Source organism: Cryptomeria japonica, chromosome 9, assembly GCF_030272615.1.
Source record: "Cryptomeria japonica chromosome 9, Sugi_1.0, whole genome shotgun sequence".
Lineage (NCBI taxonomy): Eukaryota > Viridiplantae > Streptophyta > Pinopsida > Cupressales > Cupressaceae > Cryptomeria > Cryptomeria japonica.
In genome coordinates this window covers 403,987,333-404,002,048 of record NC_081413.1, presented here as the reverse complement: position 1 = coordinate 404,002,048, position 14,716 = coordinate 403,987,333, and the positions used below count along the sequence as shown (strand labels likewise).

The following is a 14,716-nucleotide window of genomic DNA, read 5'->3' as shown; positions in this document are numbered from 1 at the left end:
TGCTTCTATTTTTTGCATTTGCTTGTAGACGGTTTCTTCTCGGTGAGGAATGATGTTGCCCTGAGGTGATTCTGCTTTGTTGGATATTTGTTCATGAATATGAGCTACTGCTATAGATGTTGCCTTCTTGTGAATGATGGGCTTCTCCTGATGTTGCTTTTTTTCTTGATGTTCACGTTCCTTACGGATCGTCTCTGCTGACTCAAATAGTGCTTCTTGCCAGGATTCTTCTTTGTACTTCTTCTTTGCTTTCCACTGAGGTTTTTGATATTTGTGTGGTATTTTCTTTGGTATTAGAGTGAATTCAAAGCCCAATCCTTTTTTGTCTTTACTAAATTGTGAAGGAGGATCCAATGGTTCTGTGACACCTTCCTGATGATTACCAATACGTCCTTTGCCATTGTATCCCATTTGTTGCATGATTAAGTAGCCTTTTCCATATAGGTATGTGGGTATAGCTACTTCCACAGTAGTTGCTCTGTCTTCTTCCTCATCTTTGTATAGCCAACTAAGGATATCGTTTTCCTCGGATTCATGTGCTAAAGTGTCGAGTTGAATGAATGTGCCATCGAACTTGGTGATGGGCTGAGTTGCTTGATGTGTTGATGTTGTAGGTAATCCATGAGATCTAGGTGATGTGGGTAAGCTGGTCAAACACATGGGTTCCAAAGAGTATTCCCCCATGCCTTGTTCTTTGATTTTCATTTTCTGCTTAAAACCTCCAGGTAATGATTTAGACTTCTCTTGTTGAAGATCTGATGCTAAGGGATTTTGTTTCTCTCTATTATGCGGAACCAAACTATCCTGGGTTGCCCCCATTGCATTACAATGTTGAAATGGATTGTGATCAGCAGATATAGAAACCTCCTTCCCATTATAGGGGAATTTGACACACTGGTGATATGTAGAAGGCACTGCTTGCATTTCATGTATCCAAGGTCGACCTAATAAGATATTGTAGGTGAGGTCTATGTCTAAGACCTGGCACATAGTATCTCTTTGTATTGGTCCAACTTGAATCGGCAACACCATTGTTCCTTTAGAGGATCTTTCTTCATCATCATATGCCTTTATGGTAATCTTTTTGCATGGATCAATAGACTCCTCTAAGAAGCCTAATGCACGGATAAGTTTTAAGGTACATATATTAAGCCCAGCTCCTCCATCTATCAATACTCATTTCACTCGGTGTTTATAGACGATGACTTCAATATGGAGAGGAGTGTTATGTGGATGACTTAATGAGATATTATCATGCTCTGAAAAAGTGAGATTATGAGGCCCTGTCATATGAGCGACCATGGCTTGGAATTTGTCAGCATCCAGATCTTGAGGTACATTTGTTTCTAATAAGGCTTGCTCCAATATGTCTTTGTGTTTTGGTGAAAGTTTTAGCAATTCCAGTATAGATATTTGAGTCGGAGTTTTGCGCAGTTGGCTGACTAGATCATATTGAATTTTGGGTACTGTGTTTGTCATTGACATATGTCCCTTCAAGACATATTTTTGAGCTCTTGTTGTTACGTTGACAAATTCATGATCATGTTGATCTCGGATTGTGATGACATTTACTTGATTATCTGTAGCTGATATGTGATTGATAGTGTTATTGTATATGTGATTGATACGAGCTCCATGTGTATCATTTGAGGTCAAAGCTCCATCCTTGTTATAGTTTGGAAGAGGATTTTTAAAAGCTCCATGGTCATCGTTTGTCTTGAGACCATCCACTGTTAAATCACCTCTATCAATCATGTCTTGAACAATGTTTTTCAGTCTCATGCAATCATTTGTTTGATGACCTTTGTTACGATGAAAATCACAAAAGTGTGAGTCATTCCACCAGGGTGGTTTGATTTGGGGTTTGTAGTTGCTGATTGCTGGTAAAGAGATAATTTTGTTTGCCAGGAGTTCTCTGAATGCTGACTCCATTGATTGCCCTAATGGTGTGTAGACATGCTTTTGAAAGTTGTTGGTGTTACCTCGTGAATTGTTATTAGGTCCTCGATTTGTGTTATTGTTTTGAGAATTGTTGGTGTTGGGTTGACCTTGATTGGTATTTTGTGTGCAAGTGTTAGTGTCTGGGTTAGTACCTTTGGGATTTTTGGTATCTTGGGGATTCCCTGATAATGTGAGCACTAGTTGTTTAGATTTTGGATCATGTGATTCATTGCCTCCTTCATTTCCATTATTTTTGTTTCAAGTCCAGAATCTAGATTTGTCTAAGTTGTTATTTTGGTTATTGTAATTTGATGAACCTATTCCTTCTTTGAATAATTTGAGCGTTCCTTTCTTGACACATGTTTCTTCTACTTGAATGTCATTTTCAATCAATTTAGCAAAAGATGGTATGCATTGGAGTTTGATCCTATAACTCATCTCACCATTCAAGTTGTCAATGAAAATTTCCATTTTCTCCTTTTCAGGAATATCTCAAGGATATCGTGAAACCATACGTGGCCAACGTTGAAGGAATACCATGAATGTTTCATTGTTTTTCTATTTGGTGTTACAGACATCTAGCATGGTGATAGCATGTTGAATGTTATAGGAATATTGAGTGATGAATTTGTTGACTAGTTCATCAAATGATATGACAGGAGGTGTGATTTTGGATAACCATTCCATTGTTTGTCCTCCCAAACTTCGTGGGAATAACCTCATCAGATAGGTGTCATTGTGAGCAAATTTAAGACTCATGGTACAGAATTCTCGAACATGATCACAAGGATCGTTTTTACCATCGTATTTGTCAAATTTTGGAATGTCTGAGTTTGGAGGAAAAGGGACCATGTGCAATCTTCTGTCAAAAAGATAAGGACAAATTTCATTTAGTGAATACCGTATTGTTGTCCCTTGTTGCATGTCTTGCATTTGTCTTTGTAACATTTGCTTTTGTTGAGTAAGGGCAACCAAAGGCGCATTGTTTTACCGAGGGAAGACTTCTTCCCTCGCATTAATCCTGGATTGAAATGGTATATGGAACGGTATGTTTTGCTCGGGGATGTGTTGCTCAGGGATGTTTTGCCCTGGTGTATTTTGTTCTGATACATTTTGTTCAGGAATATCTTGCTCAGGGTCACATGCTTCCCCTTCTCATTGTCGTTCTTGATACTCATAATGTTGAGATCTTGTTCTAAACATGTATGTGTCAAAGTCATCAAGAAGTTTAACCCCTTTGCTTGTAAGCATGAGTACGTATTTTTCCTTGTCATTTTCCATGAGTCTTTCTACAAGTTTTTGAAATGAAGCACTCTCTTGGCATTCCTGAAGAAGTTCTTCAGAAATTTTGGCATCCTCTAGACTCGGATGCTCGAAAGGATTTGATAATCTCCGATTCATGTTGGATTCTGATTGCATTTTGCTTTGTTTGTTTTATTGAGAGTGAGTAACAATAGGCATCTAGTAGAAGCTTTCTATGATAAAGGGGATAAAATCCTCTTCGATGTGTTGCTCAGGGGTTGGCGGTTCAAATCATGGTATGTTGTAAGTGATGCACTCGTCGGGAAAGAATGCAGGATTGATCTTTCCTCCATGATTTATGATTTGACTAAATGCAAATTTTTGACAATATGCTCTAGTCTTCAAAGGCTCCTTGTCAGATTCATTGGATTTGTTTTGGATATAAAGTTTGACATGATGAAGAAATGTTCGATGAGATTTGAAGAGTTGACGATTGATGTATAAAAATTTATTTCTTTTGACAAATTTGGAAAAACTTGGTTGTTGTTTCTTCAACATGGTGTTACAATAAATATTCTTTCTTCTCAGAATATGAGCATTAGTCATGCATAAGTGATTAATGGTTTCCATTTGAATTGTTTTGGATTTAGGTTATCTTGTTTTGAAGACTTAAAGTTTTACTTTATCAAAGTGAAGGTTTAGATGCCCCCTCACGACAAAGTGTGTCAAATGATATAGATAAAGTTTCCCGATATGGAAACTTGATTTGACAATTTGAGGTTTTGAACAAGTGTGTTTTGGATAAAATCTGTGAGATAATAAAGGACCTATTCATCACTCGTGATTATGTTTCCTGATTTTGATAGGATAGATATGTTTATCGTGCAACCAGTTTTGGATACTGGACAACTTTTGTTTGACTAGAAATTTGTCTTAGAAATAGCTTTTAATGTTCTGTTTCTAATACTCTGTTTTGACGAAAATGAAGCTGATGAAAGGAGGTTTTCAAAAATGTTTTCAAAATTTTTCAAATTTATCTCTGTTTTGCCCCCTGTTTTTATGTTTTTTATTACACGCTAAAGCAGAGATGGGATGCACTACAGAAAGTTTTCAATGCGCTAAGGAAAATACCACACACGCTAGGCTGCCCCCGGCTATGCGCTAACTGGTTTAGATTGTTTACTTTGCTTTCTGTTTCACTCAAAAAGTCATGCGCTAGTATGGGCCTGCTAAGCGCTAACTAATCAACTCTATGAACTAGTTTTTGACTCCTACGCGCTAAGCTGATGCTTCCACGCGCTATGCTATTCTTAAAACACGCTAAGTTACGACTGTGGGTTTTGGATTTTTGGTAAAGCGTTACTGTTAAGACTTGACGCACTAAAGTTCATTTTTAATGCATTAAAAGATAGTTCACATGTGCTAAGAGGTTGTTCTTAAGTGCTAAACTTGTTCTGCTGTATTGATTTGGTTGTTTTTTGCGATTTTTGGATCTTTGTTTTGAATTTTTCAGTGTTGACAGATGATTTTCTGAAGTAACAAATGAAAGCACGACACCAAAGAGACAACCATTTTGCTTAATCTAACAATAAGTGTATGTTCTATGAGGATGTGTTCAAATCCCCAATGTTTTAACAGGTTTGGATACAAATAATACACTTCAAGAAGACTCTTTATTCAAAGGTCATAAGTAATACCATAGCTCACTAGGCTCGATACTCCGTCAGCTCAAACAGTCGTGTCACCCCCTAGAGGGCAACTGTTTTTTTGCCTTTTGCCAGAAATTAACTCAAAGTGAATTGTTTCACAATTGAGTAGTTATCTTGGGAGATATATGGTGAGTAATCTTGGGGGCGGATTCTTCCCCACCCTTGGCACTATGATATTACAAATGTCTGGTCACTGACTTGGCTCAAGGTTTCTATTTCTAAGGTTCATAATCAGGCTTCCTGTTCGACCGTCAGTGATAAACTCCCTCAGGAGGCTTCCCAACCTTTAGAACAAAGGTTTTACGTATCTCAAGGATACTGGGGGAAGGCTAATCGTTGCGGGCAACCGTTGAAAAGGACTTTCATCACTTTCCACTTTTGATTATAGTGGGTTGGAACACTTGGCGTCAAAGTTGTTTCCCACTTAGGTCGTTCCCTTCACACCGGCCACGAATGGCTTTAAGAGTTTTTCAACCCCTCGGGAAGGCAGGCCTACTAAAGGATGTAAATGTTTTAAATGAGTGAAAGCGTAAAAGTAGTCTGGCTTTTTTGTCGCCTAGTTAAGGGGAGAGCATATACCTTCTACTTTCAAGACAAGGCAATCAAGTTGTTCTTTGTATCCTTTCAATTCAGTGATTTTTTTTAAATCTATATGGGGATGTTGCTCCACAAAAACATGGTGTTCTTTTTACCCTTTCAAGGCAATGATTTTCTACTCTATGGAAAGAAATCGTCAACAAAGTAACTTCAATGTTTGGTCAACAAAACAAAAGCGATCAAATGGGGAAGCTCTTCCCTCTTTTAGTTGTAACTGACTTTTGTGACTTGGTGTGATTCTTTACTTTGCCCAAATATAAAGATGGATCCTTTTATGCACCAAAGGATGGTGAAATTTATTTTTTTTAAGCCCTTTGCAAAATAAAAATTTGTCTTGTTCTTTTTAAAGCCCAAATTAAGAATTTTCCTCCTAGGAAAGCAAGAAAAGATTTTTGATTTGTGGTTCTTTTTAGGTACCCAAATGAAATATGAGTTCAATTTTAAGAAAATTAAAAGAAGTTCAAATTTTAAACTAACATAACTAAGTTAGTAAAAACTCTAACTATCTTAATGGTCCTAAAACTGAGCTCCTATCTGCAATAAAATCGTTAGAACCCTGCAAAATAATAAGCAAAAAGGTTAGATAACTCGTGGACTTCAACAAGTCTAATTTTACCCTCAGTTACAAATTTTAGTTTTTGCCTCTGTTCGTGATGCGCTATAGAACAAACTGTACGTGCTACAATATAACAGTGATGCGCTACAAGATGACAGCGATGCGCTATGCTATTTCCAAGATGCGCTAGGATGGTTTCCGGATGCGCTGCTCTATTTTTCTCCCGTGCCAAGACCTACAGGAAAATGTTAGTGGGATAATGTGTTATAGTAAAGACTACACGCGCTATTAAATGGACCCAATGCGCTGAACAGTAAGCGGGATGCGTTACACTATTAACCAGATGCGCTAGGGAATGTTTCCCACGCATTGTTTCTTGTTTCCTGCGTACCTGCACAAGGGGTTAAAATCAAAAACCAATTTGATATATGGGGTCGGGCCCCACGGTGGGCACCAGAAATGTATGCGAGAAAAGCAGGTCAATAGAACATAAAATGTGAAAAATGAAGCCTAAGGAGCCTTGTCCACACACCCACAGGACTTCTTGGTGCAAGCTATGGAGTCAAGAAGGATGACTCAGCTTCCCAAGGTTGGTTCCATGGTTCTCTATCTCACAAGGTCCCTCAAACCAATGTCTTTTCTCTCAGATCACTGAGCAAAGTGGTTTAGGGATGACAAATGCAAGAACGAGGGATGCTTTGGTTGATTTTATTATGAAATGCATCCTAAGCTATGCATGATATTACAAATGCAATAAACTAGATTATAAGATGACAAGATTAGTAGCAAGGCTATCCTAGCATGATATACTAGTCTATGATTAAGCTAAATGATAAGGAAAATACTCTAAACATGCATATTTAGATTAATTCCTATTTAAAAGAGAGGCTAAATGATGAGCATAAATGGAGATGGCGATTCGCGGAGCTCTGGTGCGAGCTAGGGCCCGCGTGCCCTAGCTTGTTTTCCCTGATTTCTGTGCGCGCCGGTGACTGGGTTCTACTCGCGGGGGGGGGTTTTTGGGTTCGCAGGGGTCTAGAGGGGGTTGGACAGGGGTTTAATCTCCTCTTTTCTGCGGCTGGGTGTTTTTCTGGCCACCATCTGGTGCGAGGGTCTCTTGGACGGGGGGCTCGAGGTCGTTTGGGCATTTGGGCCGACTGCCTTGCCTCTCTCCTTATTTTGTTTGGTACGTGGGCTCTTTTTTCCATGGAGAATCAGGGCCTTGCTTCTTCCCTTGATTTGGAGATGGTAGATCCATCCTCTTTGATGCATGCCAGTAACAAGGATCGGACTGAGTTTCCCCCTTCTGGGGAGGGTACCTCCTCGTCAAAAGGGTCTTTTCGAATTAAAAAAGTTAATGGATGTTTGCAAAGATCGGAAGATAGACCAGTTTTGGTTATTCAACCTGAGCAGGTTTTAGAAGATGTTGACTACTGGGGCAAGCATGCTCTTATATGCAAATTTTTGGGCCTTCGTCTCTCTCTTCCTGTGTTGGAGTCCTGGGCACGTCGGGTTTGAAACCCTGAAGGAGATATGGAGATTCTTTTAGTGGCTAATAACTACTTCCTGGTTATTTTTTCAAGCATAGCAGATGGGAATAGGGATTTTGAGGGTGGCCCTTATTTCTTTAACCAAGTTGGGCTCTTCATCAAGCCTTGGCATATGGGCTTCAACTCTGCGGAAGAGATCCCGTCGCGGGTGCCTGTGTGGGTTCGTTTGCCGAGGCTTCCGTTGGAATTTTGGAGGGAAGATATCCTCCACTCAATCTCTTTACTTCTTGGGAAACCTGTTGGATTGGCTTCACAGACTCAAGATCGTAAGGTAATCTCCTTTGCTCGCATTTGTGTTGAAGTTGATTTGAATAATCCACTACCAGACTCTATGGAAATTTGCATGGGTTCTTCCTCCTAGATTCAGCAGCTAGATTATGAAACCCTCCCATTCAGATGCAGAATTTGCCATGAATATGGTCACCTTCATCGTAGATGCCCCAGATTGAATTCTTCCCCCTTGCCTACCTCTGAACCTCCTAGGTTGAACAAGGGGAAAGCCCCAGTGTCTGATGGGCCTGTTGATAAGGAGGGATTTACCCCAGTTAAATCCCGTAATAAAGGCAAAGGCAAGAAGAGACCTTGGATGGATAGACAGAATGATGGCACATTTAACAGGTTTGAGGTTCTGGATAGCGTAGTCCAAGAAGATGGTATTCCAACTGAGCTTTCTTCTGGGGTTAAGGGTCAAGTAGAGAATCAAGAGGTGGTCGCAAGGAAGGAGGAGTCGATTCCATCGTCAGGGGTTCAACAGGTTTGTCAACCGGCTTTGGACTTGCTCTCTCATGTTCAGAATATTGGTGGCCTCCAGGAGTCACAGATTACGGTGGGTAATGCTAGCTTGGCTCCTTGTCCGGAAGCTTTGAAGGCATCTGCGGATCCTGTGAAGGGTGCTAAGGCTCCTCCTGCCTTAGGCTTGCATAAAAAACATTTTAAAAAGGGGCCTCTAGATAAGCAGTCAAGGAGTGGAAGGAAGACTGATCAAGAGAAGGTCAAGATTATGGGGGATACTTTGGTTGAGTCTGGGTCTGTGAAACCCATTGATTCCCACTTCTCCCACCCCCCTAAATGATAGTCTTATCTTGGAATGTAAGGGGGTTGAACAGCATCCCCAGACAAAAGGTTGTTCGCAAATTAATCGAGTCTCAGGCTCCGGATGTGGTATTCATTCAGGAAACCAAGCTTTCAGTGGATGGTTTGAATAATTGTGCTCTGCGTATCTGGCCCCAAGGCTACTGGCAGGGGGTGGGGGCGTTGGGCAGTTCTGGGGGGGTGGCTTGCTTTTGGAACTCGAGGAAAGTCTCCCCCTTATGGTGGGTCTCTAGTCGGTCTTCTATCTCTATGGTTGCCTCCATTTTCGAAACTGGCGAAAGATGTCTTTTCTCCAATATTTATGCTCCTACTGATCTTCTAGGTAAGACACACCTTTGGGATCATATCAATTTTGTCCGTTCTCTGGACCCGTTTCTCCCATGGATTTTGGCTAGTGACTTTAATGCTGTTATTAGTATGGATGAAAAATGAGGAGGGTTAGCCAGGCTTGATCCTTCCTCTCTTTTGCTCAGAGATAATATTGGTCTCCTCAACCTTGTTGATGTAAAGCCAATCAATGGAGTTTTTACTTGGAATAATAGGCGATGTGGTGATGAGGCTATCTCAGAACGGCTTGATAGATTTCTAGTTTCCTATTATTGGATGAGTAGCAGGTGGACTACCAGTTCTGATATCCTGGATTGGAGGGGATCTGATCACTGGCCCATCAAACTTTGTGTCTCCTCTTATGGGGTCACCAAAAATCCGTCCTTCAAATTTCAATTGATGTGGTTACGGGATCACTCTCTTCGAGATCTGGTGCTGGATTGGTGGTACGAAGGGCTTCCTGCTCATGGGAGGGCCATGTACACTTTTTGCAAATGGCTCCAACATGTGAAATATAGGCTTAAGAGGTGGAATAAACAATGTTCTGGGAATCTGCATGCTCAGAAACTTGCTACTCAGTCCAAGCTGGATAGTGTCACTCGTCAGATTCGAGACCATGGGCTGTCCTCTGACCTTTTGTATGCTGAGTCCTTGGCCCTTAAGGACTTAGAAGAGTGGGAGCTTCGGGAGGAGATTTTCTGGAAGCAAAAATCTCGTATTGATTGGCTTCAGGAGGGGGACAGGAACACATCTTTCTTCCATAACTCGGTCAAGGCCCGTAGGCAGGGGAGCTCCTTTTCCATGCTTGTCTCGAGTGATGGGACCCAACTCTCGTCCTATGGTGAAATTTCGAGGGAAGCTGTCAACTATTTTTCTAATCTTTTTACTAGGGAGAATATTGCTACTAGAGCCGAGGAGAGGGCTATCTTGGATTCTATTCCTTTCTTGGTCTCAGATGAGATGAATGGGGCTCTTTTGGGTCCAATATTGATGCTTGAATTGGAGAAGGTTGTGTTTAGTATGAAAAAAGGCAAAGCTCCTGGCCCAGATGGATTTCCGATTGAGTTCTTCCAGGAATTTTGGGAAATAATAAAGTTTGATCTCCTTGAGGTGGTTCAGGAATCCCTTAGGAACAAACAAATGCTTAAGTCTCTGAATTCTACTTTTCTAGCTCTCATACCTAAGAAGGAGGGGGCTAATCGGATGGATCAATTCAGGCCTATTGCTTTATGCAATGTTGTCTACAAGATCATCACCAAATTGATTGCTGAGAGACTCAAACCTCTCCTTGGTGCTTTGATTTCTACTGAGCAGGGAGGCTATGTGGAAGGGAGACAAATCTTGGATGGTGTCGTGATTGCTACAGAGGTTATTCACTCTATGGCTTCCTCTAAGGAGAGGGCGATGTTCATTAAGCTTGACATGGCTAAAGCTTATGATCGGGTGAGCTGGGAGTCCCTTCAAAATATCCTCTTGGCCTTTGGATTTAAAGAGGAATGGGTGAGTTGGGTTCTCAGTTGTGTTACCTCATCCTCCTTCTCCATTCTCATTAATGGGGAATCTTCAGATTGGTTTAGTGCTTCTTGGGGACTCCGGCAAGGGGACCCTCTTTCCCCTTATCTTTTCATTATCATGGCGGAAGGTCTTGGTAGATTTATTAAATCTCAGGTGCGACAGGGTCGTATTCATGGCTGGAGCTGGAACAATGATCTCCCTCCCTGTTCTCACCTTCAATTTATGGATGATACTGCATTGATGGGCTTGGCTAGAGTTAGTGAGGCAGTGAATTTCAGGAGAACTTTAGACATCTACTTGAAAGCTGCTGGTCAGAGTATTAATGATGATAAATCTTCCATTTATTTCTTTAATACTCCTCGTCTCATTCAGTACAGGATTGCCAGGATTCTTAGATTCCAAATTGGATCTCTTCCCCTGATGTACCTAGGGATTCCTTTGGCTTTGGGACCCCAACGGAGAGGTTTTTGGCAGGGGATTTTGGATAAGTTCCGGAGTAAGGTTAGTCATTGGACTTACAGACGGTTCTCTTCTGCTGGTAGAGTGCTTCTCCTTAAAACTATGGTGCAGGCTCTCCCTATTTATAGGTGTTGTGTACAGATTCCTCCTGCCTCCTTTATGAGGGAGTTTGATGCTCTTTCCCGGCAATTCCTTTGGTCAGGAAACCTTCTTTCTTCGAAGTGGAGTTTAGTCAAGTGGGAATCTGTCTGTAGGCCGAAGCATGTTGGGGGCCTTGGCCTTAGGTCTGTGGCTCTTATGGTTTCGGCTTTGGCGGCTAAGCTGTACTGGAGATGGTGCAACAACCAGGATCAGGAGTGGGCCAAGATTCTTTCTTTCAAGTATGTTCCTGGGGTTGAGAGTCAGGAAGTGCCGCGGATTTCTCTGTTGGGCAAAGGTTCTTGCATATGGGATATTCTTAAGAAGGGAGCTCAGCTTGTTAGGAATGGTCTCTTCTGGATCTGTAATAATGGATTTGATACTCTTTTTTGGTTGGACTCTTGGGATGGTCACCCTCCCATCCTATCTAGTTTCCCTCAGCTTCTGCCTCTTTGCCAAATGTTCTCTGATGTTGGGTGGATTAAGGTGGAGCATTTTAAAACTGTTAAGCGTATTGGTCATTTGGAGGTGTCTTGCTGGAAGGATCCGCAAGAGTGGCCTGTGGGCGGTTCTGAGGAGGATCGGGCAGCTTTGTGTAAGGTCTTGGAAGGCAGGCTATGCAGCTCTCTGAAGGAGAGGGACAAATTGGCTTGGAGTCCTACCCCAAAAGGTAATTATACTGTTGCTCAAGGCTATGCTGTGCTTGATAGGAATTTACATGGTCCTGCTGAGGTGCCTTGGTGGAGAAAGGTCTGGAACAACTTTTCTTGGCCCAAGTGTAACTTCTTTTTATGGTTGGTTGCCCAGAGGAAATGTCTCACTTGGGAGAACTTTCGTAAAAGGGGGTTTCAGGGACCTTCCATTTGTGTTCTTTGTTTGAGCAGTGAAGAATGCTCTTCCCACTTGTTCTTCCATTGCCCCTACTCGCGTGAGATTTGGCACAGATGGTGGGAGGCTTGGCATCATGGTTGCATTCATGCTTCCTCCCTTATTGAGTTTTGGAAGAGTCTAGGCAGGCCTCCTGCGAAGACTCCTTTTCTTCAGGTGGCCTGGTTCATTGGGCCTAGTTTCATCCTTTGGAACCTTTGGCTGGAAAGAAACCGTAGAGTTTTTTGTGATTCCAGATTGGATAGCGGTCAACTGTGGACAAAGATTATCAGTAGGCTTCAGGAGACTATTCATGCTAAATGTGATATGTCCGTAAGCATTGATCCTGGGGATGTTGCGGTTGTGCGAGATCTGAGCTTGGGTGCTAATAGTAGGGGTTGCTCTGCTAATATTATGACCCGTCGTGTCAAGAAACGGGTCTGTCGTGATGGGAGATGGGCACCTCCTCCTGATGGGGTCCTGACGATTAATACGGATGGATCTTCTCGGGGGAATCCTGGGCATGCTGGTATTGGGGGCATTGGTAGAAGTAAAGATGGTGATGTTGTTTTTTGCTTCTCTATCTACAAAGGGCTTTACTCTAATAACCTGATGGAGGCCCTGGCTATCAAAACTGCTGTTGAGCGGGGTTGCTCTCTTGGCTGGAGGAGGATTATCTATGAGTCTGACTCTCAGATTGTTGTGGATATGTTGAACAACCAGAGGTTGGATGGTGTTAGTTGGCATTTAGCTTTGATGGTCAGACAGATTTTAAGTGTATGTAGCTCCTTGGAATCTGTCTCTTTCTGTCACATCCCTAGAGAATGGAATACCGTGGCTGACTGCTTAGCGAAGTGGGCCTCGGAGAATGGGGATGGTTGGGATATCAGTGGTAGGGGTGAGTTACCTTCTGATTATCGAGGGATTTTGGAGAGAGCTTTATTGGAAGACAGGACTATGTAGTGTTGTTGTTTGGTTTGTTGGTTGTTCTCCTTTTTACTGAGCCTTTGGCTTCTGCCTTGTATCTCGATTTGGATTGAATAAATTTTATCCCCTTCTTTTCAAAAAAAAAAAAAAAAAAAATGATGAGCATAAATGAGATATTAAAGCTTGCATGGATTTGAGTATAAGTATGATGCTAAAGACTTGGATCTCTGGAAATGGAGGAATGAGAGCTCTATTTATAGCAAAAATAGGGTAATGGATGGCCAGGATTGAAAGAGTTAATCAAGGGTTGAGTTTGAAAGTTGGGAATCCATGTTTGCAATTTGCACCAATGAAATGGTGACAATTGTCAACATAAGGTTGCGTTGAGAAGAGAGGTAGGAAGCATTAAATGCTTGAGAAGACCTCATGGTTACCTTAGGGGGTAAGGGTTAAGGTTAGGTTAAGATTATCCATTGGATAAAGCTTTTACCCAAAGGATAAACTCTTGTGCAAGGTTTAAGGGATAACCATGGTCAAAGCAATGAATGCTTGATGAGACCCTTGGGTTAGATTGAGGGTTGAGTTTAGAAAAGGTCTCTAATCATGCGAGAGGGTTGAGTTAACCATTAATGGTTTGGAAGAGAAAGTTGTTGGAGACTTGAAGCCATTAAAGGTTATCAAAGACTTTGAGGATATGAGAAGTGACTTCCTCTTGCTTAGGGATGTGACAATATTTAGGAGATGGGTTAGGCCAATTTAGAAGTGATTAGAAGAGTATAGAAGGGGGTTAGGAATAGGGTTTAGGAGGCAAGCGGGAGATGTAGGATTTTGCAAGTGGATGGAGAAATAATAGGATTTAATTGAAATAAAGTTAATTTAATTCAATTTGGTTGCAAGTGGAGGTTTTTAAATAAATTAGATTTATTTAATTGGGATTCCCTATTTAATTAAATGTAAATTTAATTAAAAGGTTTAGAAGAATAGATTTAATTAAATAAAATGATTTATTCAATTAAATGACCTAAAAGGGGTTAATTAAATTTAATTAAATAAATTGAGTAATTTACTTAATTAAATAAAGGAATGTGGATAATTTAATTAAATTAGATTTAATTAAATAGAGAAATGAACATAAAATATTCATTTAGGAATATAGTCATTTTTATATGTCTACAATACTTATAAGAAATATGTGCATATATAGTAGATAAATTCATTTCATGTATATATATAGTAGATAAGTTTTGGTAGCTCCCAAGAACAACTAACTTAGATAAGGTAGATAAAGTCATTTCATCTCCCTGATTGGCTTTAAAGGCTCTTATATTTGGGTTAGCTAATTCCCTATCAGCACCATTTTTAATAGGTTTACCAGTACTCAGTGGTTCATACAGTCCTCTTAGGAGTTGGACCATCTCAACCATGGTGCGCCTGATCATATTAGCTTGAAACCAGTGCGCCTCATATTAGCTTCAAACCTATGCTCCCTATTGATAGTTGGTGGGGATAGAATGTCATTCGTTGTACATATCAATGACTAGATAATAATATATGTTTTAAAAAAAAAATGTTCATCGGAATTACGACGGATACCAAGCTTTCCACCGACGATGAAATCGACGGACCAATAGCATTCTCATCGGTGCAAAGGTTCTGGAGTCGTCGCACTTCCAACTCAAACTACACAAACATCTGATGAGGATGTTGTACGTGCGACGGCACTTCCTACTCGGACAGTCGTCGATGCATATTAATGGTCCGATGACACAACCGTCGAACAAATAGCATCACCGTTG

The 14,716-nt window shown here is 41.0% G+C and overlaps 1 protein-coding gene across 1 annotated transcript; it reads left to right on the top strand.

Annotated features, from left to right (window-relative positions):
- Window positions 1–7,578: 7,578 nt before the first annotated feature.
- Window positions 7,579–12,956, top strand: LOC131858416 (uncharacterized). Its single transcript, XM_059211650.1, has 3 exons — window positions 7,579–7,866; window positions 7,957–8,621; window positions 9,230–12,956. Exons 1-3 carry the CDS (start codon window positions 7,579–7,581, stop codon window positions 12,954–12,956), a joined length of 4,680 nt encoding a protein of 1,559 aa, XP_059067633.1.
- The last annotated feature ends 1,760 nt before the right edge of the window (window positions 12,957–14,716 follow it).